Source organism: Danio rerio, chromosome 8, assembly GCF_049306965.1.
Source record: "Danio rerio strain Tuebingen ecotype United States chromosome 8, GRCz12tu, whole genome shotgun sequence".
Lineage (NCBI taxonomy): Eukaryota > Metazoa > Chordata > Actinopteri > Cypriniformes > Danionidae > Danio > Danio rerio.
Window position 1 is genome coordinate 42,995,924 of NC_133183.1, and position 22,386 is coordinate 43,018,309.

The following is a 22,386-nucleotide window of genomic DNA, read 5'->3' on the forward strand; positions in this document are numbered from 1 at the left end:
GTATGGGTGTTTCCCAGGGATGGGTTGCAGCTGGAAAGGCATCCGCTGCGTAAAACATATGCTGGATAAGTTGGCGGTTCATTCTGTTGTGGCGACCCCTGATTAATAAAGGGAATAAGACGAAAAGAAAATTAATTAATGAACGAATAACGATTTGTCAACTGGTTTGGATCCATTATGTAACGTTTAACATTATATATTTTATTTTAAATTGTTACTAAGATCAGAGACTAAGCCGAAGAAAAATTTATGAATGAATGAATGTAACAGAGATGTGTCTTAGATATAGTATAAGGTCTTAATACTTTAAAGTTTTGCTAATATAGCTCATTGTGCCCAATGCATTCACATTTTGAGATTTTTATTTCTGTTGTGTTCTCATCAGTGTATTCTTCAACATTTCTTTAAAATGTTTTAAAATAAATTGAAAAGCAAGCTTTCATAAACCTGCAAAATCCCTGTTATAACCAAATCATTCACATATACTATCTAAACAAATGTGAACCCCATAAATATTTCATTTTCTTGTCTGTTCAGAGTTTCTTGAAAGCTATTTCCCCTGCAGCCACACGGTGGAGTGAAGTCTTTGCAGCGTTTGCCAGCAAAGGCTAATCTCTCTGCTGAACTACTTTTAGTGCAGTTATTAGTCGTGCTGTTACTTTCTTAAGGTAAACATTTAGACTGAAGCCTAGTGCAGCAGAGCCTTTGAAATCACGCATCACGTTTGATCGTGAGCTGTATATCTGTTTGATCATCTGCTCACATTCAAACACGGCTGCAGTGACAGTGCTCTGGTTCAGACCCAAATACTTTTTTACATCCTATATAAAGCATATACTCTTAATTAAGATGACATTTTTTTTAATGCAGAGTTGGGTCCAATCTGCATTCTCTAAGTATGCTTTATGTATGGAATGAGCTTCAAGGTGTACTACCAATAATATCTGTACTATTTATTTCTGTATTTAAAAATATTTAAAAGTCTGTCTAGATAGAACACTTAAAAATAATATTTTTGCTGCTTGTTCAAACTACTTATTTAAAATGAGCTGAATCAACATAATTCTTCAGCTTTTTGGGACGACTTAATAGTTTTATGTTCAATCTACCTAAAATTGTAAAATCAGTAAAGTTGGGTCAACATTAAGGAATTGTGTGGAATTTTTACAGTCAACAGTACACTTGTTTTAATAATATATTAGGGTTTATATTATGTTTGTGTGTGTCTATGTGTTGTCATGTTTATATATATATATATATATATATATATATATATATATATATATATATATATATATATATATATATATATATATATATATATATATATATATATATATATATATACTCTGTTCCATGCTGCCCTTCTTGACCAGGACATCCTGGTAGAAGAGATTGTATTGCAATGGGACTTTCCTGGTTGAATAAATAAGTAAGTAAGCAAGCAAGCAAGTAGGCAAGTACGTAAATAAGCAAGCAAGTAAGCAAGCAAGCTAGCACGTAAGCATTTAAACAAGCAAGCTAGCACGTAAGCATTTAAACAAGCAAGCTAGCATGTACGTAAGCAAGCAAGCAGGTGAGCAAGCAAGCAGGTAAGCAAGCAAGTAAACCAGTAAGCAAGCAAGTAGGCAAGCAAGTAAACAAGCAAGTCCGTAAGCAAGCAAGTAATCAAGCAAGCCAACAAGTTAGCAAGCAAGCAGGTAAGCAAGCAAGGAAGCTGGCAAGCAAGTAAGCACTAAAGCAAGCAAATAAGCAATCAAGTAAGCAAGCAAGTATATAAGCCAGCAAGCAAGCATGTAAGCAACTAAGCAAGTAAGCTAGTAAGCAAGCAAGCAAGAAAGCAAGCAAGCATGTAAGCAAATAAGTTAGTAAGCAAGCAAGTAGGCAAGTAAGGAAGCAAGAAAGCAAGCCAGCAAGCAAGCAAACACGCATGTAAGCAAGCAAGTTAATAAATAAATAAATAAACAAACAAACAAACAAATAAGCATGATGGTTCTATTTGAGGATGAAGGAATATGCTTCAAAGTAGAACATATTAATGGCTGAGCTTAAAAAGGAAAAATGTTTCCTGGATTGATTCTTCTTATTTATCTTCCCGTCATATGTCTGATCAGAATTACAGAACTGGATGTGCAGTCTAACTCTCCAATGACATGGGATTATGTGGTATAATCAAGCACAAATCAGCCTGAGTACAGCTGTAGATTTACTTCAGATGAACTTCATTTCTGTAATGTTGCAGAATTCTGTTGTAGTTTATTCATCTTTTTTGTTGTTTTTTTTTTCAATTGTTTTTATGAACTTTTGATGAACCCTCCTGTCCTGGGATGATTTAAGGTAGTTTTGGATTTGGATGTTTGAAAATGTTTTGCCCATGATGCATAATAACTGACACTAAGCTTTCATAGACGTCCTCTATTCAATATATACTGGCCAGACGGATGTGATATGAAGTGTACTTTCGTTTTTGAACATCTGAAAGTGTTTTTGTTTTAAGAAACCACTCAAGGAGTGAGTTTTAACCCACAGTCAAAACAAATCTAAACCATATTGAGGCATTGTACAGTTTTCCTCACAGTCATCTTGTGCAGATCTTTATGAATAAGAGATGTAATGGAGCAGCTCTATAGTGCTACATACTGCATTACTGCATTGCAGACAACAATTCTTTAAAAAAAGGATGTTTTTTCAGTATTTTCATACGAGCACTTGGTGTCCATCCAGGTTGTTTTGAGGTCAGAGTTTGGTTCATTTTGGTAATGTCAGTGCTGTTCATGTAAACCCAAGATGTCAGTCTTCCTAAGCATGAAATTACTCTTAAATTCATATGCAGTTCCCTGTTTTTTTCTTTTTTTTTCTTTTTTAACTAAATTCAGTTAAGGTTAAATTTTAGAAGTTAAAATTTTGATGCGTATGAACCCCTTGAAATCATTTTAGGTGTTCTAGTAAGTAGTTCTAGGTGTTCTAGTTAGTATTCTAGTAAACACTTTGACATTGTTTTTTCAACACAAAAGATTCTCCATTACTTCTGGCATCAGTAGTGAAGGGTAAACCTTTCAGTTTAAACTACTGCAGTCATTTTCTGTTACTGAACTGAAATTCTGTTAATGTTCAAATTTACTTCATTTTATCATTTAAAAAAAAAAAAAAGTTTATATATTTATATATAGACCGGCCACTTTATTTGGCTGCTCGTCAACGCAAATTTCTAATCTGCCAATCACATGGCAGCAACTCAATGCAATTAATCATGTAGACATGGTCAAGACGGTCTGCTGCAGGTCAAACTGAGCATCAGAATGAGGAATAAAGGTGATTTAAGTGACTTTGAATGTGGCATGGTTGTTGGTGCCAGACGGGCTGGTCTGAGTATTTCAGAAACTGCTGATCTACTGGTATTTTCACGCACAAAAAAGACAATATCTAGTGAGTGGCAGTTCTGTGGGTGCAAATGCCTCATTGATGCCAGAGGTCAGAGGAAAATGGCCAGACTGGTATGAGCTGATAGAAAGGCAACAGTAACTCAAATAACCACTCGTTACAACCGAGCATCTCTAAAAGCACAACAAAATTATCACAATCAAAGCTTGAAGCAGATTGGCAATAGCAGCAGATGACCACACCGGGTACCACTCCTGTCAGCTAAGAACAGGAAACTGAGGCTACAATTTGCACAGGCTGACTAAAATTGGACAATAGAAGATTGGAAAGACGTTGCCTGGTCAGATGAGTCTTGATTTCTGCTGCGACATTCGAATGGTAGATGGTACATTTAGATTTTGCCGTCAATAACATGAAAGCATGGATCCATCCTGCCTTGTATCAATAGTTCAGGCTGGTGGTGGCCATGTAATGGTGTGGGGGATATTTTTGGCACACTTTGGGCTCATTAGTACCAACTGAGCATCTTGTCAATGCCACAGCCTACCTAGGTATTGTTGCTGACCATATCCATCTCTTTATGACTACAGTGTACCCATCTTCTGATGGCTACTTCCAGCATTGATAATGCGCCATGACATAAAGCGCAAATCATCTCAGACTGGTTTCTTGAACATGACAATAAGTTCACTGTACTCAAATGGCCTCCACAGTCACCAGTATATATATTATTATTATTATTATTATTATTATTATTGTTGTTATTATTATTATTATTATTTTTTTTTTTTATTTCTATGTCTTATTGTGGCTGCGATAAATGTAAATAAATACTATAAAATCTGAAGGTCAATATTATTAGCCCTCCTAAACAATATGTTTTGCCTATTGAACCTAATTAACTTAGTCAAGCCTTTCAATTGCACTTTAAGCTGAATAACAATGTCTTGAAAAATAGTCAAATATTATGTGCTATCATTTTGGCAAAGATAAAAGAAATCAGTTATTTGAATTGAGTTATTAAAACTACTATGTTTATAAATGTTAAGAAATCATTAGCCATACCGTGAACCTTTAATATAAAGAGTTTGTTTTTAGCCTCCTGTGTTTTAGTTATTTCACATCAAAGCCAGAGCAATTTACTTAATTGCATTAAAAGTCATATTATTGAACCTATACAGAGGTGAAAAAGACGAGAAGATTCCAGACTACACTTGTGCGTTTGCATCTGAACTCTCTTATATAATATGAGCAAGCGGGAGAGAGAGAGAGAAACCGGGGGTGTGAATATCAACTTCCCTTTTTAGAAGTTTCCATAAAGGGTAGCTTTTGTGAGTTGCATTGTGATTTAATCAAGTACGGGTTAGACGGGGTGAGACCATCCATGTATTTCTTTATCCCAGTAAAAAATTCACTCAAGAGACCTTGTCTGAGAGTTAAAACATTGTAAGCATGTACATCAGTCATCTAATCCCACAGCTTTACCTCACATCGCATAAACCTCTGTGACCTTCCCTTACTATGTCCTATGTCTAAGAGTGGAAGCTGTCCTCATACTGACCTATGACTAGCCTTAGCCTTGCCAAAACTAACCTCATCAATGAATACTAAAGCAAAAGCCAGCAATTTCTGCTAAAAGCAACAATGCTCAACTTTAAGCAGCTTGCGTGTGGATTGTTTGGATCCGAACGACTAGCTCTTGTGGTCAGGGTTCACGGTTCATTTCATTTATGACTTGTTCTCAGGCAAATGTTCTCTAGCTTTACCTGCTGGAAATGACAGAATAAAGCCTTTTAAATATAAAGATAGATTTTTTCAAACCTTTCATGGAACCTAATATCTAATGATCAAATAGTCTTGAAGGAGCTACACTTGAAAGTACTGTATATAGCTACTGTACTTTTACATTTTGATGTAAATAACTCATATGCACTGCATATCAGTCCCTCCAGGATTTCATAAAAAAAATGTAGAGATTTTTTTTACGAATACAGAGATTATTTTACAGTACTGGGTTATGGGTGGATGGGTATGGAGTCAATATAGGGCCATACATACTTGCAAAATAAGAGAAAGTTTTGCAAACAAAGTATAAAGTATTGAGCAAAATAAATAAAAAAATAAATGTAAATCTCCAAAAATCTAAAATAATTTTTGACAAATAAAAACTAATTTTGCTTAAGAAAATAATGAACTGAAAAGGGAAAATTAAGTTTTGAGAAATAAAAATTTAATTTGCAAAAAAAAAAAAAATCAAGTAGTGCAAAAAAAAAAAAACCTGAAATATTTGCAATAAAAAACTATATATATTTGCAAAACATTTACTTTATAGCATTACCTTTACAAAACACGTCCAGTCAATTGCTATGCTTATTTTGATTAGCTTTTTAGTCAACCATGAGTTTGTGATGCTGTTTCTCTTAGCGCTTCACATTTCTGCGCATTTCACTTTGTGGCCCTGATATGATAAGGGGGTTGGAGTCAAAATGGTCACGTCAACTAAAAAGCAATCAAAATGAGCTTTGCAATTGATTGGATGGGTTTTGTAAAGGCAAAATGTTTGGCAAATATATATATATATATTTTTTTTCTTTTTCAACTGCAGTTCCTTTTTTCATTTGCAAATTTTATTTTTATTTCTCTAGATACTTAATTTTACCTTTGCTGTTCTTTATTTTTGTTAGAAAAAATATTTTTATATCTTAAATAAATTTTTGCTTTGCGTTTTTTTTTTTTTTTTGGGAGATTTGCATTGATTTATTTATTTATTTATTGCTCAATACTTTATTTTCATATGAAATCAGGAGCCATCAGTTCCTCCAATTCCTATACGTTGCAGAGATGAGGTGATGCAGTGTGAACCTGCTTTTCTAAGTGAAAGATATGTTAAATTGGGTTCATGTCAGGTGAATATTTGAGCCAGGACATTAACAGAAATTCATCTTAATTTTTCTTGAACTGTTCTCGATGGTTTAAGCAGTCTGATGTGGTGTATTGTCCTGTTGTCATGAATTTGGTCCACAACAATATTCATACACCTGATAGCTATCTGAGATTTTGCTGTTGAGATATCAAGGTTTAATTAGCCACAGCATCACTCACAGTATAACATTTCTGTTGGCTTGTGTTGCCCAGCAGTTTATCCAGATGGCCGAGCCTCTGTTAGAAATTGCCATACATTTATATGCACTCAAGCATTGACGTGACACTCAGACCAGGCTACTTTCAAATCACAACAGTCTAATCTTGATGATCTTGGGGTCTAATTCTATTTCATTCATTTCGCTTTTAGCACCTTTTTAATGATACCTAAAGTACAATATAAACTTGAGTTTCTTGGAGTACTTCCACAGTCATTGCAAGCAATTTTTAAGTAAGTCATTGCTAATCCTAGGATCTACCTCACTCAAGGTGGAATTACATTGCAATTTTATAATGCCTGAAATGTGTTTAATGTTATTACATTATGTGATTATTGTGGAGAGAATTATTGCAAATGTAATATGCAATTGCAAATCATAATCACATATCAATTGCATATCTAATACTTTGTTGCATTTGTAATGTTGTGAAAATACATTTAAAATGCACATTAAATGTTCTGTATATTTAAAAAAACTATATACTAAGTTGTAAAGAAGTATACTTGGATTAGTATGTAACGTAAGTACAAGTGTCTACAGTAACATTAAGTTAACATGGTTTGCTTATCACTAGTTTAGTTGCACACAAGCACTACTTTTAGGCTAAACTAACTAAAGTGTATTATATAAAATGAGTTGGTCCAATTTAGCAATCCTTATTTTTCCACAGTTCCTTATTGACCATATTTGCAATAGTCATGAATATTTATCAGCTCTGCTCTGATTCTCTGAATGCTTAGTTGGCATGACTTGATTATATAATACATAGTGTATATACGTACACACACACACACACAAACATTTTTTAAAATAAATACAAACATAAATAAGAACAAAATAGGATACTATCATACTAATATGATTATTAAAAATATAATGAAAGAGAATTATAATTAATAAAATTGCACATGCATGCAGGTGGTTTGTTAAAATGTTTCTGGCTAGTTTTTACTAATAAAACTAATGTTAGAGATCTAAAATACAGTGTAAATATCTGGAAATTTGAGAATTATGTGGGTTTAAAAGGGGTATGACGTATGACGAGATCTTGCAAGATTAAATCGCGATGAGACTTCTCGTCAAGGTGAAAAGTTGCCTTGTGAGTTGTGATGTTAACTGGTGAAATTAGCATTGAAGATTAAAGGCAGGATTGGATTTAAACTGCAAATCAAGAGTTCAGCAGCTGCCGCGTTAAACAGAGGCTAAAAGTGCAGCCACACACATTATGGTTCGTGATGATGCTATGGAATAGCACTTCAAATATGCTTAAAGTCGTAATTGTCATAAACACAAATTAAATTAAGACAATGTAGTCGTATTATTGAAGTGCAGTACAGACATGTAAACACTGCAACCAAACTATTACTGTCATATAGGATGTTTAGCCACATTTTGTGACAGGATAGGGCATACACACGGCTGTTTGACACTATTCTTTGCACCTACTGAGCGTTTATGCTGTACGGAAAAAGCAAATTTTTTTTTTTCTTATTTGCATGCGGTATTAAATTATATTAAAACAACTCTCTCCCATCAGTCCTTGTATCATATCGGCATGATCACATCCAGTAGCTTAGAGTAAGTCACGGCGGCATGAATGAAATCTTGCTTAACAAAAGTGAAACTTGTTTATTAAATAAAAAATTAAATAACAGAACTTGCATGATTTTCTTTTTTTTTTTTTTTTTTTTTGTGGAAAGGGTTCGGTTTCTCATGTGAAACTGTACAGGGAAGAACCCAGTCTGTAGAGTTCATAGCTGAATATTTAGCAGTGTTTGTATGTCCTTTATAGCATAGAATACCTTAAAATATAAATAAAATGCCATTGATTATAATTTTTTAAAGGACCCAAATTTTTTTGCAGTTTGTGATTTTTATTTTCTTCAGTTGACTAAAAGTCTTTTTTTTTATTAATATATTAGTAAATAGTTTGCAGTGTTTGCATGTCTTTTACTGCATAGAATTCATTGAAATATAAGTAAAATAACATTCAAATTACAAGGTGATTTTAAAAAGCATCTAAATAGTTTTGCAATTTGTGAAAAAAAATCATTTTACTGTTTTACAGTCAGTTTCTTAAAAATAGTGTTAAAATCTCAACTAGTCTCATTCTCGTGAACTCAATCTCGTGTCTTATGTTGTTTCATGGAGTAAGTGTCTTGTTACACCCTTAGGATTTAATGTTGTTTTAATGTTCACAGAAATACTCCTCAGTCTCCACCATTCTCTGAGAGCACAGTATCACAGTCTCTGCTCTCTCTTTTTTTTTTAGCTATCTCTCTCTGTCTCTACATTTGTCTGCATATCAGTGGCTCAAGCCTCCGTAGCTACTAAAATGTTTTGGAGTGAGCAACCGAGTCTTGGGATGAGTTAATCGGAAGTAGTATAATCCATTTAAATAGGGTTTGTCAGACAATTAAGGAATTTGCCACCAGGTGAAAGATTAACACCGATAGGCACGGAGCACATTTAGGCCACACCCACACCACAGGCAGGGGTGTCTTTCTAACCGTCTACATTGAATTTGTACTGCGGGATGCTGCCTTCCTTGTCATTTTTGACTTACAAAAAACAACAACAATGGCTAAAGCTGCTGTGTGAGTGCACATTAAACAAACTTAAAACCCAGAACTAAGTTTGTACAAGCTACCAAACTGAACAAAGACAGACATTAAAAAAGGAAAAAATGGATACATTCAATAAGAGTTGGGTTAAGCATGAGATGATATCATTAACCCTAAATCAAAGCAATGGGAGTCTATGCAGTGTTTATTTCACACTGTTTCTGATCATCTTTACATAAATATGCTTACAAACCTGCACTGACCCAGAGCAAACGTCATGCGTACACTAGTGCTCATATTTTTTGTGGATAATCTGGAATAGGTGGAATTAAAACTAGGGATGATCTAGGTTAAAGAACAGATTTGGATTGAACATTCCCACGGATACCAGCTACTGACAAAACAAGATATGACTGTCACGTGGACATGGTAGCATGTGAGTGTATGTGTTATTTATTTACCCCAGTACTTAAATCTATATTTAATACTTATATTTATACTTATATGACATTATAAGTGAATAATTGTTCACATCATTTAGATGACTTTAAATGTTTCTTGTGTTAACAGTAATTTGCCCCAAAGCAGGAAATAGCTGCTCTGATTTATAACAGCTTGTCTAAAATCATGTAGTCATTTATAGGTCAGGGGAAATCATTTTTGAAAATTATTATTTAAAAAAAAAACTATCCTCCACGTTCCACATTAATCCAGCTAATAGACATAAATATGGCTGTTATTCTTGTGTATGCTATGATCCATGCAATATATGCCGTGACATACTTACTATTTATATATGCTATATTGATAAAGTACTCTTCACGCACGCTACTCTGAGCATGCAGTCAGTTTTGCACTCATTGCGTTTCTGACATCTCTGTGACCTTGTTTGATGGATTAGCCTCATTACAGATGGAGGTACAGCATGTATGCATTGATTTATGCCACATTACATTTCATTTTTTTTTTTTTTTTTTTTTTAGAAATGCTTAGCCATCTGATTCAGGATCAGCAGTTTCTCTCCACATGTAGTTTGGTGTTTCTTTAACTTCAGGCACTTTTGACACTGTTTATAGGGTTGCAGTGATTGAAACTAATAAGTTGTTTACGTGGAATAAACTTCTAGAGTTGTTTGTACAACTAATTTCAGAAATAGCATGTGATTTATCCTAAATATACACAGCTAAATAGTGTGTTACTTTATATAGTTTCAGACTTTCACAAAAACTGTAGTAGAAACATTTTATATTATGAAGTCTGATAATGTAATCAAAACTAAACTGCACAGGTTCATCAGGCTCAAACTGTGAATGAAGTTTGAACTGTGAGAATTGAAGAAACTGTTAAATTGACCAACAATTGCCCTCAATCTTATTGAAATTCTTTTGAGATGTGCTGGATAGTGTCTACTCAGTGTTTAGATGTATGCGGCTTTAAACATACATTGTAAAAATATCTGTAAATTAGCAGTTTCCTTGCTTGATCTAACCTTAAAAAGTTAAAAAAATTTACTTCTATTAATAGGCACCTATGATAATAATAAACTTTTGTAAGCTGTTTGGACAGAACTGTGTAGATATAGTGTGTCTGCAATCATATTGGAGTGATAAAAACACAATAATTCCCTTTTAAAATCTCCTGACGTTAAAATAGGATTCAAATCTCTTCAATTTTGAGGCCAACTGCAACGTGATGTAGGAATACGGTTTCCCCGCTTACCGAATTGATTGACAGCCACGTATTAACATGTCTCTATTTTGTAATGCGTATAATCATATCAATGAGACAGGACATGTGCAAAGCAACTGGGATTAAAAGATCTGTTGAGCTCTCTGTGATCATCAATCATTATCAAACATGATCAAGAATGAGTTTTACTTTATCACCACAGCCACGTCAGTACAATTATAAAAGAAGATGCTTTAATCCCAGTTTGTGATGGGGGTTTTGAGCTGATACTTTACAGAAACTTTCTGGGGACACAAAATACTTATCTTAACACTTGAAAAAGGGATAAAATAGGTGCCCTTAAACATTTAATAGTTTAAAGTAGGGCTAAATAATATTGAAAAAAACGTACATCACTTTATTTTATTTTCCTGCGAGTTTAATTTCAGTACATTAGATTAAATGATATGATTTTGTAGGAAAGTGCATGTGCATGAAATATAATAAACCAATCACAAGCATTGATAAATTCAATACAGCAAAGATTCAAAAGAAATAAAACATACTGTATGGTTGTCTAGGAGTCAGGATTCAGGCACAAATTGAATAAATAAATGTAAAATAACACTATATGGTGTATCTTCATCGTATGTGTACATAAATAAAATTAGTCTTATAGTTACAAACATAATTTCTTGTGCCTAAATTCTTTAAAGTGGCTTGAAATGCTCACACTGCCTTAAAACACATAAAGATGATAAAATGATAATTCATTTAATGGTTGAAATTTTCAATGACAACAAATCATGTATGGTTTAAACTGTGGTTCATATTCAACGGTAATATCATAATCCTACGATGTGACTATTGTGATTACACACATTGTGGTATCAATGCTAATATAATATATTGTGCAGCCCTAGTTTAAATTGATATATCGTCTGGGTTGGTGTTGTATATTACTGTACAAAAACCTTTCTCAATAAATTATTTCTTGTACACAAGTTTATTTCAGACTACTAAAATGTAAATAAATGTCACTTTGTTAAACTGCAGAGTTAAAGTTTCAAAATCAAAAGTCGACAGAGCAGAGATCAACATTCCAAAGAAATGGAAAGCCCTTGTGGATCACTAAATACAGAAGCAGATATTTTTTACAGTGTATAACTCATTTTCTAAAATGGATTTCTAGTTTAAGATTGAAAGTCAGTGGAAACTAAAGTGGAATTGCAAAATCCTTGAAAAAGCCTTTTAAAACTCAAAACAATCTAAACTAAAAATCAAATATAACACAGATTACAGATCTGCAAAGATATTGGCTTAATGTGCCTCAATTCTTTGTCTTTTGTTTTAGGTGTGTGTAGCAAACAAGTGGAGAATCTACAAGTTTTTCTGCTGGTGTGTGGACTCAGACGAGTTAAAGATCCTTTGTATCTTGTTGAAGCATTTTCAGGTATTGGTGTTTTGGAAAATCACAGCTCTTCATGAAACATTATCTGTCAGTGGGAGTAATGTGTTTAACCAAATGCATTGATCTTTTCCCTTTCAGAATGGCACAGTCAGAACCCATTAGTGATCCTCATCATCATTGGTCCAAAGGTTAGTTCACTTTAGTCTAGTTCAACTCTGTTTACATGTGGTATTGAGACGCAATATTAAATGGGTCTGAAATGATTTGGAGGTGCCAAAAATCTGGATATACCTAAGCATATATAAATAAAATGTTTAAAACATGGACATGACATACAATGAGCCTTAAACAGGCCAATTGGAACAGAACAAAAAGACAGTTACGTTGTACACAGGATCCTTAATATTTGATAATACCCAGGCTGTGTTTGATTGGCCACAGTGTTTCCTTGTGATATTACAAGGATGATCATTTACTCCTCTTTATTTTTAAGTTTATCTAAGCTTATATTCAACTCTTATTTGAAAATAGGAGAAGCAGGAATAGTAAAGCATGTAGCAACACATCTTTACATATATATATATTTTTTTTCTGTATGTTGTTAAGCAATGGGAATAAATGCATCGCTGAGTTTATTTAATTTAAAATTTTTGTGTGTGTACTAATAAGAAACCAAGTTTAAAAGAGAAGTTTAAAAGATACCGTCTGTCCGATGTGTGCCATCCATCTGTCAACGTCTTTGGTTAACACCAGTTTTTTCTTGGTAGATTAAAGATGTCAGTCACTTCATGATAAAATAAACCTTTCCTGCACTTCCGTTAAAATAGAGTTCACATACTTTTTGACAAATGAAGTATGATTATTTTGCATGCGTTTATTTCAGAGTGAGAGACAGGCAAAGCAGGCACTGAGCTGTGAGAGTGTCAGAGCAGAGCTCATTAATATTTATGAGCATTCCAAATATGGTCAATATGGAACTTCTGACTCTAGGGCTACATTCTCTGGTCATAAATGAGCATGTTAAACTTTTTACGGAGAAATTTTGACCTAACCTCAGCCACATACCTACTATATGTACATATATGGCCTTTAGAAATATGTGTCTCAGGGAACAGAATGCCATGACTAACCATGGTTAGTTGCAGCACTTAAATTCTCTGACTCAGGAAATACATTACAAGTAAGAGGCAGCCTCCTACATACTTGGTAATGGCCAGTTGTGAAGACGAAGGACTCGACGCCTGCGGGTGGCGGTTCCTCTGTGGAAGGTGGAGGTGTTTTCTCCATGTTTTGTTCATACTTGCTAAAATCGAATGCAATGCTAAGCCTGGGATAATTGTGTTTATTGTTTTCTGATAAGAGAAATAGTTTAATTTCAGACACAGTATTGCCGACTCCCCACAGCCATGGTGCTAATATTTCATTTTTGACTGTAGGCCTACATACTAAACTTTTCACAGAGCTCAGTTAAATTTTCTTTGATTAGTTATCAATAAACTGCCAAAACTAATGGTAAAATACATGTGGTATTTTTTTTATAGTTTAATGTAATTTAAATAAATAAAAAATATATAATTCAATAGTCTACATAGGCTAAATAAATGTAACATATTTATTCAATTAAATAAATAGGCTATTTTCTGAAAAATGGCCACGTCAATGTTTATTCCATCGAATTTAACACAAGACAAATAAGTATAATCAAGCAGTCAATCACGCACTAAAACAAATTGGTTATGGCCTACCTTAACACACATTATATAAATGATAGACAAATAACTTTTTTTGTGAAAGCAAAAGCAAATATTGCTGTTATAAAGTGCGCGGTCTCAAATCACTAACCATTGTGCATTACCACAACACATTTTATTCGCAAACATTTCAGCTGGTTTTAGTTTATAGTTCTTTCATTTCATTTTCGGTTGTTTCTTTTAAAAAGAAATCTATTTATTTAACTTGTTTGTTAATTAAATCCTGTTTTGTAATTTGTTTTTGTCCAGTGTAAAAGGTGTGTTTGTGCATGAAACGTGTTCGTTTAGATGCATGTGTGTGAGAGACCGGCTGAAAGAGCCCTTGCTTCACAGCTCTGTCGATGCCATGAGTGGCTGGGTTTCTTTCTTTCTTTCTTTCTTTCTTTCTTTCTTTCTTTCTTTCTTTCTTTCTTTCTTTCTTTCTTTCTTTCTTTCTTTCTTTCATTCTTTCTTTCATTCTTTCTATCTTTACAAAACATTAAAACAGCAGAAAAACATAAAACTTTACAAATGAGGTGTCCACTTTTGTAGGCTCAACACAATAGTGTCATAGATCTAGATCATAGCCTAAGCTATATTGAAATCATCAAAAAAAAAAAAAATATTGGACATAAAAATCACATTAAATAAATAAACAATATAAAATAAACAAAAACTTTAACAGTTTAGGTTTGAACAATAGAAATAAATTAAGCTATTTTAGACAATTTTAAACTTTCATTTTACAAAAGCCTATCTGAAAAAATAAAACTACGGAGGACTTTTGAAATATTATTTATAATAAATATTTGCATATGATGATTAATTAGATCATGCAAACAAGCATTCTTCTTTTTCTTTGTCATCCACCCCTGCAGCACTGCTTTATAAACAGTTTGGAAAAAACTGCACTAAAAAATGTTCTATATCCTCAAACAAATGTTTATGTTTTTATATCACGTAATTCTTTTGTTTTGGGGAGATTCAGTGGAGATATTCCGTTCTAAAATATTCAACACTATAAATGTATATTAGAGAACAATTGAACTTTTTGAACCAATGCACTATGGGATCTATAAGCTTGTCCACTTTCAAACACTTTCAGAAATGATCAGAACACATTGGACATTTTGTGGCGCAAATGTGAAGTGCAAACAGTAATATAGTACTCACACTAATTATTTAAAATAAATGTATTACATTTGTTTGATTATTTTATTTGTTTGCTTGTTTGTGTATACAGTAGCTGCTGCTTTGAATAGTGGTTAAAGAAAAATGTGCCACCATTTGCTTGGCACCTGCTGAAATGTTTACATGTGTGAAGTTTCCTAGAGAATCTATTCTTCGAAAGAAACTAGCTGACAAGCATTGTTCTAATTATTCCCTTTAACACCCATTCCTGTTGCCGTCATCGCGAGTAAAGCCCTGAAAGGGTTGCACACGTGTTGCATATCCACTCATGACTTGATAACCTCTTGAAAAGCCCATAACACATCCTAACATTCTTTTCAAAGAAGCTGTGTCAGTATTGGCGCATGTGAGCAACATGTTTCCTGAGATTCCAAGGTAGCCCTAATTGGATGTAGCAAAGATAACAACATTAGCATGCATTAAGCTGGACTTATCAGAGGCATTTAGAGGCTCACTCGAGCTAGAGCAGTGGAATCATGAAGAGGATTGAGGCTGCGGGGGACTAGCATAAGCTTTGCAGGCCTGCAGTGCTGTGTGGTGCTAGGAGACGCTTGTTAGCTGCTAGGAGCTAATGGCTAGCCCGTGGCAGGCCATCTGCCACTCCAGATTACGTGCCAAGCTGAGGTGCTGCCATATTGCCAAACCCCATAGAGAGGTCACCCTCCCCCTCTGGCCAGAATCAAGACAGTAGTCACTAACATAGACAAATATTTTTAGAAATAAAGGGATTTTAAAAGATTGAAAACAGGAGAAGGAGGAGAAGACAAATAAGCTGCAGGCGAATAAAATGTTGCAGTCCCAAAGTGAAGAGGAACAGGAGCAGAGCAAGTCTGCACAAGACCTCAGGCCCGTTTAACTCCACTTCCCAACCGTGAAAGTTTTACTGTGGAGATGGGACTGCATCTGTGGTTCATGTGGAATTCAGCAACTTTTTCATTCCACTTTATTTTGACTAGGTTGGATGCAATGGTTTGTTCAAGTCTTGCTGGGAAGTTTGTATTGACCAGTTATATGGTTAAGTAACAATATGGTGCTTTTAAGAAATTCCCTTTCGAATCTGGCTCAATTTTCCAGTCAGTGATTGAACCTATAGTGCCATATGAAAGTGAAGTGTGGAGTCCTCTCCTCAGTCATGAGTTTGATAAGTGGGATAAGAATCCAATCGAAAGCCTTCATGCAGAGTTCTGTAGGAGCATCCTCAAGGTACAGAGGAACACACCCAGCAATGCAAGCAGGGCAAAATTAGGCCAGTATCCTCTCCTCATGCGCATTGAGAAACGAGCTGTTAAATTTTGGAAACACATAAAAATGAGTTATCACAACTCTTATCATTTTAAAGCCCTAAAAACCCAAGAAATGGACATTGTAAAAAAGCTCCCTGATTCAGATGGCCCTAAAGCTCCAAACACAAACCAACACAATGTATATGACTAACAGCAGGCAGCATCAAGACACAACCATGCTCATTCACAGAATTAAGCCCAATCAAATTATTAATGCACGAAAAGAAGAGTATCTGATTTACTGGAATGAAGCAGTTGGAAAACAAAGTAAACTTCAATGTTATTTAGACCTAAATAGAGGTTATACCACAGCAACATATTCGTTGTGCTGGTTTGTGTTTTTATTAGGGGGTCAAGCGCGAAGCGCTGAAACCCTATTGTATTTGTTAAAGTTTTTATTATTATTATTATTATTCTGCCAAAGTCACTATTGCCCAGACCAAACCGTAAGGCCGAGAGAGCTGAAACTTGGCCAGATGGTAGTACTCCGGTACACTACATTCTCACCAAAGATCAACCAAATCGGACCATAGGTGGCGCTATGGCGCGAAAAACCAAGATTTTGGACATTTTTGACCGCTATACGTTCACCGTTTGTCGTAGACTCAAAAACTTAACATTTTTTAAATCCTTGGGTTAGCCCGAAAAAAAGTGTATAGCAGAAATTTTTGCTCTACGACGCACCGTTTTCCCGCTACATCGCCATTTGTCCGAAACCTACTTTTACGAACTAGTCCTAGGTTTTACACTCCATCTAAACCAAACCAGCTCTCAAATGTTCTCTGGACACTGAATATCAATAATTATCAAAAAAAAGTTGAAATTTTTATTCTCGCGCGAAACAGTACACAAAAATGTTCGATGCTAACTGAAGCTAAATGCTAATTGGAGCTATAACTTTTGAACCAAATGAGATATCATCACCAAACTTGCTACACACATGCATAAGCTCGATTTGAGGTGACACTGCAAAACCCGCAGACTTTGGCCACATGGTGGCGCTATAAAGCTAAAAAAACATAAAAATTACTCTAACCTTACAGCCATTAGTCCGATCAGCTTGAAATTTGGCATGCAGTGTCTTTGACCAAGTTGTCATAACATACTATAAGGACATTGGCATATCTCAAAAAACATGGCCGCCATTGGCCAATTAAAATTGAGCAGCCATTTAACAAGGTTAACGATGAGTGATCAAAACGAAACTCGCTGGGCATGTTCGACTCATGGTCCTAGAGGTCTGTAAGAATTTTGAAAGAAATCGGCCACTAGGGGGCGATTTTACGTATTTTTAGTGTGTAATGGGTTGTGTATTACACAACCTTTTGCACAACCACACAAAAACCATATCATATGATAGGCCTGCTCATACCGAACAGTTTGACACTCAAACCACTGCTGTCACTTACACCGTTCGTTAAATATTCATCAATATAGGAAAAACCTACTTTTGCGAACTAGTCCCTGGTTTTTAGTTCAATCGCGACGAAACCAGTGTTGTTAGAATCTCTGGACTGTGTAGATCAATAATTATCAAAAAAAAGTTTAACTTTTCACTTTGGCTAGCTGTAACAGGCTAATTTACAAAAGGGGCGTGTCCACACGAACCTACATGCCTGTAAACCAATAAGGAAAACTCAAAACATCACAGAAATTGGTGAGCACATGTGGCATATCAACGAGATGAAACTTGCAAAATTTTGTGAAGATCAAACCATAGGTGGCGCTATAATAGCAAAAATAGTCTTTAAATAATGCTAAATCGCTTAAAAATAAAGTAAATTTGCTTCATTTACATACTATTTGACAAAAAACACTTAATCTACATATCATATGATAGGTCTGCTCATACTGAACAGTTTGAGACTAAAACCACTGCTGTTACTCAAACTGTTCATTAAAAAACCATCAATATAAACAAAACCTACTTTTGCGAACTAGTCCCTGGTTTTTAACTCGATCGCAACGAAACCAGTGTTGTAGGAACCTCTGGACCGAGTAGATCAATAATTATCAAAAACAAGTTGAACTTTCCATTTTAGATAGCTGTAACAGGCTCATTAACAAAAGGGGCGTGTCTACACGAACCTACATGCCTGTAAACCAATAAGGAAAACCGAAAGCATCACAGAAATTGGTAAGCAGATGTGGCATATCAATGTGAATAAACATGCAAAATCTTGTGAAGATTGGGCAATAGGTGGCGCTATAATAGTGGAAATGGTTCTAAAAACATGCTAAAATGGCTGAAAAATGAAGTAAATGTGCTTCATTTACACACTTATCACTGAAATGATTTATAAGTTATTTTTTTTGTCCATCTTGGATGTTTAAAGGTCTCAAAAACACATTTTCAATATTCTATCATTTTAGCCACTATAACACAGACTTTCAACTGTCACCTACCATTTCTAACCACTAGATGTCACAACAAGACAACTTATTTATTGTTCAAAACATTTGCATACCTTTGTTGTTTTACATTTTTTTAGTTTAAAGTCAGGGAAATTGCATTTAGGATCATTCTGAATCATAATTTTGACCTGATGTAAACACTTATGCATTAAACATCTAATTTGGTCCCAGTTAACCTCTTCATAATAATTCTAATAGGTAAAACTGGTTCTATAATTAAACACCTTGTTTTAAAACATGTGTAAAGAAAATCACAACTGTGGCTTCTAGATGGCAGAAACAGACCACTTATTGTTTATTTTACTGCTCTATAGCAAAGAATGTAATGTAATGTTATGTAATGCATTCTGAATCCCAAACTGACATGGCATGAACACAGTTAATCCATTTAAGATCAAATTTAGTTAAAGCTTTTCACACTTTAAACTGCAAATTTTTCATTTTTTACAGTTAGAACATGCTTAATTATAGAAGGGATATGTTTATGCACACCTAAATGGCTGTAATCACATAAATAAATTACACTGTGGCCACTAGATGGCAGTAGGAGATCACTAATAGCTTATTCACTGCTCTTTTGTCATTTTTATTAAGAAGAGCTAAAATAGCCATAACTCATGAAGGAATTAAAATATCTTCACCAAACTTGTGACACGTATGCAAGAGGTCAATCTAAGGTCATAGCGTGAAACTCGTAGACAATGGCCACATGGTGGCGCTATACATTGTAAAATCACTGTATCTGAGTAACCATTTATCTGATTAACTTGAAAATTGACATGCCTTGTCTTTGTCTAAGGTGCCATAACTCGATCTACACATTATATCATAGGGCTGCTTATACCGAATACTTTGACATGATTATGGTCACTCAAAATGTTCATTAAAAATTTGTCAATATGTAAAAATCGAAGTTGCTTTTCTGGAGTGTTTAATCAAATATTTGTTAGCTCAATCTATAAACTCTAACACTGTAATCATATATTTCATTGTCAAATAAACTACTTACAGGCGTCCTAACTGCTATATGACCTTACCCTGCTAAACCGCTTGACCCCCGTTAATTGCTGCTCGCAGCTATATTTTTATTTTTTTCTGTAATAATTAGATGTTGTTTTTATTGTTGTTAATCAGAAGTCCTTTTATTTAAAATTACATGACATATAACTGTTCATTACTTATTATTTTATTATTTCTACTTATTATTTTACCCCCTATTATATATATATATATATATATATATATATATATATATATATATATATATATATATATATATATATATATATATATATATATATATATATATATATACAGGGGTTTACATTAACTTTTTTAACCACCGGCCACTGTGGCTAGTAGTTTTCCATTGTTACTAGCCACTCTGCATTTTTACTAGCCACAATTTTGTTGTTGGGAAAATAAACTTTATATGCATAAATTTGACGTTGACATGCTAAAATTACTTGATTTAAATTTTGTGTTGTCCACATGCGTCCTCATTCATTTCACTTTTTGTGTGTCGAGTATGAGTTTGCTCAATGAGCATGAGCAAATGGATCATGGTTTCATTGTGTTATATTGCAACTAGTTTTTATTTCACATGACTTTTTTAGAGCTCAAAATTAACGATTTACCAAATTTATCTTTATAACCACATGAAACAATAATTATTTCTTAGCCACAAATTTTTATTGTGTCAAAACAAGCAAAGTATAGCTGTATACTATACTTTTTTTTTAACAAAGCATTTCTTAGAAAAGAAAGAAAAGCAATTGACTTTTAAAAAAATAACTATTGTCATGTATCAAAAATAAGCACAGTAATCTGTCGTGGCTAAAAATCTCTCGGATCACCAGTTGACACCACATAAATGGAGAGTTCATCTCCCATTAATGCAATGTTGTAAAAAAAAGATAATAACAATTAAACCATTTTAACAAAAATAAAAGCAAATAAAACCGTAAGCAAATGAAAGCAGGTGAAACATACCGTGTGTGATAATGAAAGAATGATCACATGCTCACGGTTAACTTTACTCCAAAAACTTTCAAAGTGAAAGCAACTGGTGCTTCTTATTTTGAGCTCTTCAAAGCATCAGGACTGTGGGTGCATGTTCATCACTTTTTGTCTAGTTTGTTTGAAAGAGAACTGATGAGAGTTGCGTTTTCAGAACCTGTTCCAGAAACGGTTGCCTCTCGATTCGGGAGCGTGCACGCGTTAAGCAGTCGCGTGCATCACATCAGCTGTGAGCGTGAGTGATCATCAATCCTCTCATTCGGTATTCACTTGCTTTCTTCTGCTCGCGTGATCACATTTATCTTACTTCTCGATTTTAAGATCACATTTGCACGCATATGGGCCATCCTTATATTGTCGAGCCCTGTTAGGAAAACTACAATTATAATTTATATATAATATAATAATATATATATATATATATATATATATATATATATATATATATATATATATATATATATATATATATATATATATATATATATATATATAAATATATGTATGTATGTATGTTTCTAACACAGAAACTCAATATCTATATAAATTGTAAAGCTTAATAAATTCTATCGCCTGATAATACAATGGCAATATTTGTGTTACTGAAATTTCCCCCATTTCTTTTTCTCATACTGTGTAAAAAATGTAGGGTACCACATAATTCATTCAGGTTGTCCCAACAAAGATCTATTAAGTTAACTTAACACATTTAGTTGAATGAACATAACACAATTAAGTTATCACAACAAAAATCTCAAGAATTGTGTTGTCTGTTTTCTTTTGAGTGTATCAAAATATTCCCTCCTTTAATGGAGTGGAAACATAACACAAAAAAGCATCCAGTTCCACCCAAACCATTGTCTTCTATCCTTTTGACATCCATTAAACCAAGCACCTGACAGCAGATCATGCCTAACACCTCATGGTGGCTGTTCCTCATCTCCTCCCGAAGTTCAGTATCTTGAGTGCTTCATTGTGCCTATTTCTGCAGCCATCCATCCACAAGCCCCAGCGATTTCACCACAGCGACATAATGCTTCCTTCTGCCACAAACTGACTGTTAGCTTTTCTTCTCTGATGTTTCTTTGAGATTCGCACATCAGGTGGAGACACATTTTTCCTTTTTCTTGTCTATTTCTTGTCTCCAGTGATGTTCAAAGGCTTTGTTGTTTGAGTTTGGTTAGCTCCAGGCGAACCGATGACACTGCCAGTTGCTTACATGTTCTTGTAAGCGGTGGTGTGTTTTTGTTTGATAAGAATATCTGGAGAGCGGCAAGACTTATTGTTTCTGTGGGGAGGGACGGGCTCGTGTTGATGACATCAAAGGAATCCCAAATGTTTTTTGACTTTTCTTTCTCCTTTTGGAAATATATAAAGCTGCATTCCTAAAACATGCAGAAACTTATTTTCTGTTACCTGTTTGTGAGGGTTTGGTAATAACAGCAACTAATAATTGAGTTTTATTTGTGATACTTTTTGAAATTCCAATGAGTTTCATCCAGTAAGTTTGTAATTTTATTTGTGATTCTTGATGATGAAATGGAAAGCTGAAATTGGAAATATGTTTAACAGGCCTCCATT

General features: G+C 34.2%; 1 protein-coding gene across 2 annotated transcripts in view; it reads left to right on the plus strand.

Annotated features, from left to right (window-relative positions):
- The window catches only part of glt1d1 (glycosyltransferase 1 domain containing 1), a 93,856-nt gene that overhangs the window by 38,064 nt on the left and 33,406 nt on the right, over positions 1-22,386 (plus strand). For both annotated transcript variants that reach the window (XR_012384672.1, XM_005167246.6), the window contains exons 7-8: positions 12,111-12,209; positions 12,306-12,355. Coding sequence is in view for 1 of the 2 variants with exons in the window: in XM_005167246.6 (XP_005167303.3) it covers positions 12,111-12,209; positions 12,306-12,355 (149 nt within the window). In the remaining variant the exon portion in view is untranslated. The remainder of the gene's footprint in view (positions 1-12,110; positions 12,210-12,305; positions 12,356-22,386) is intronic.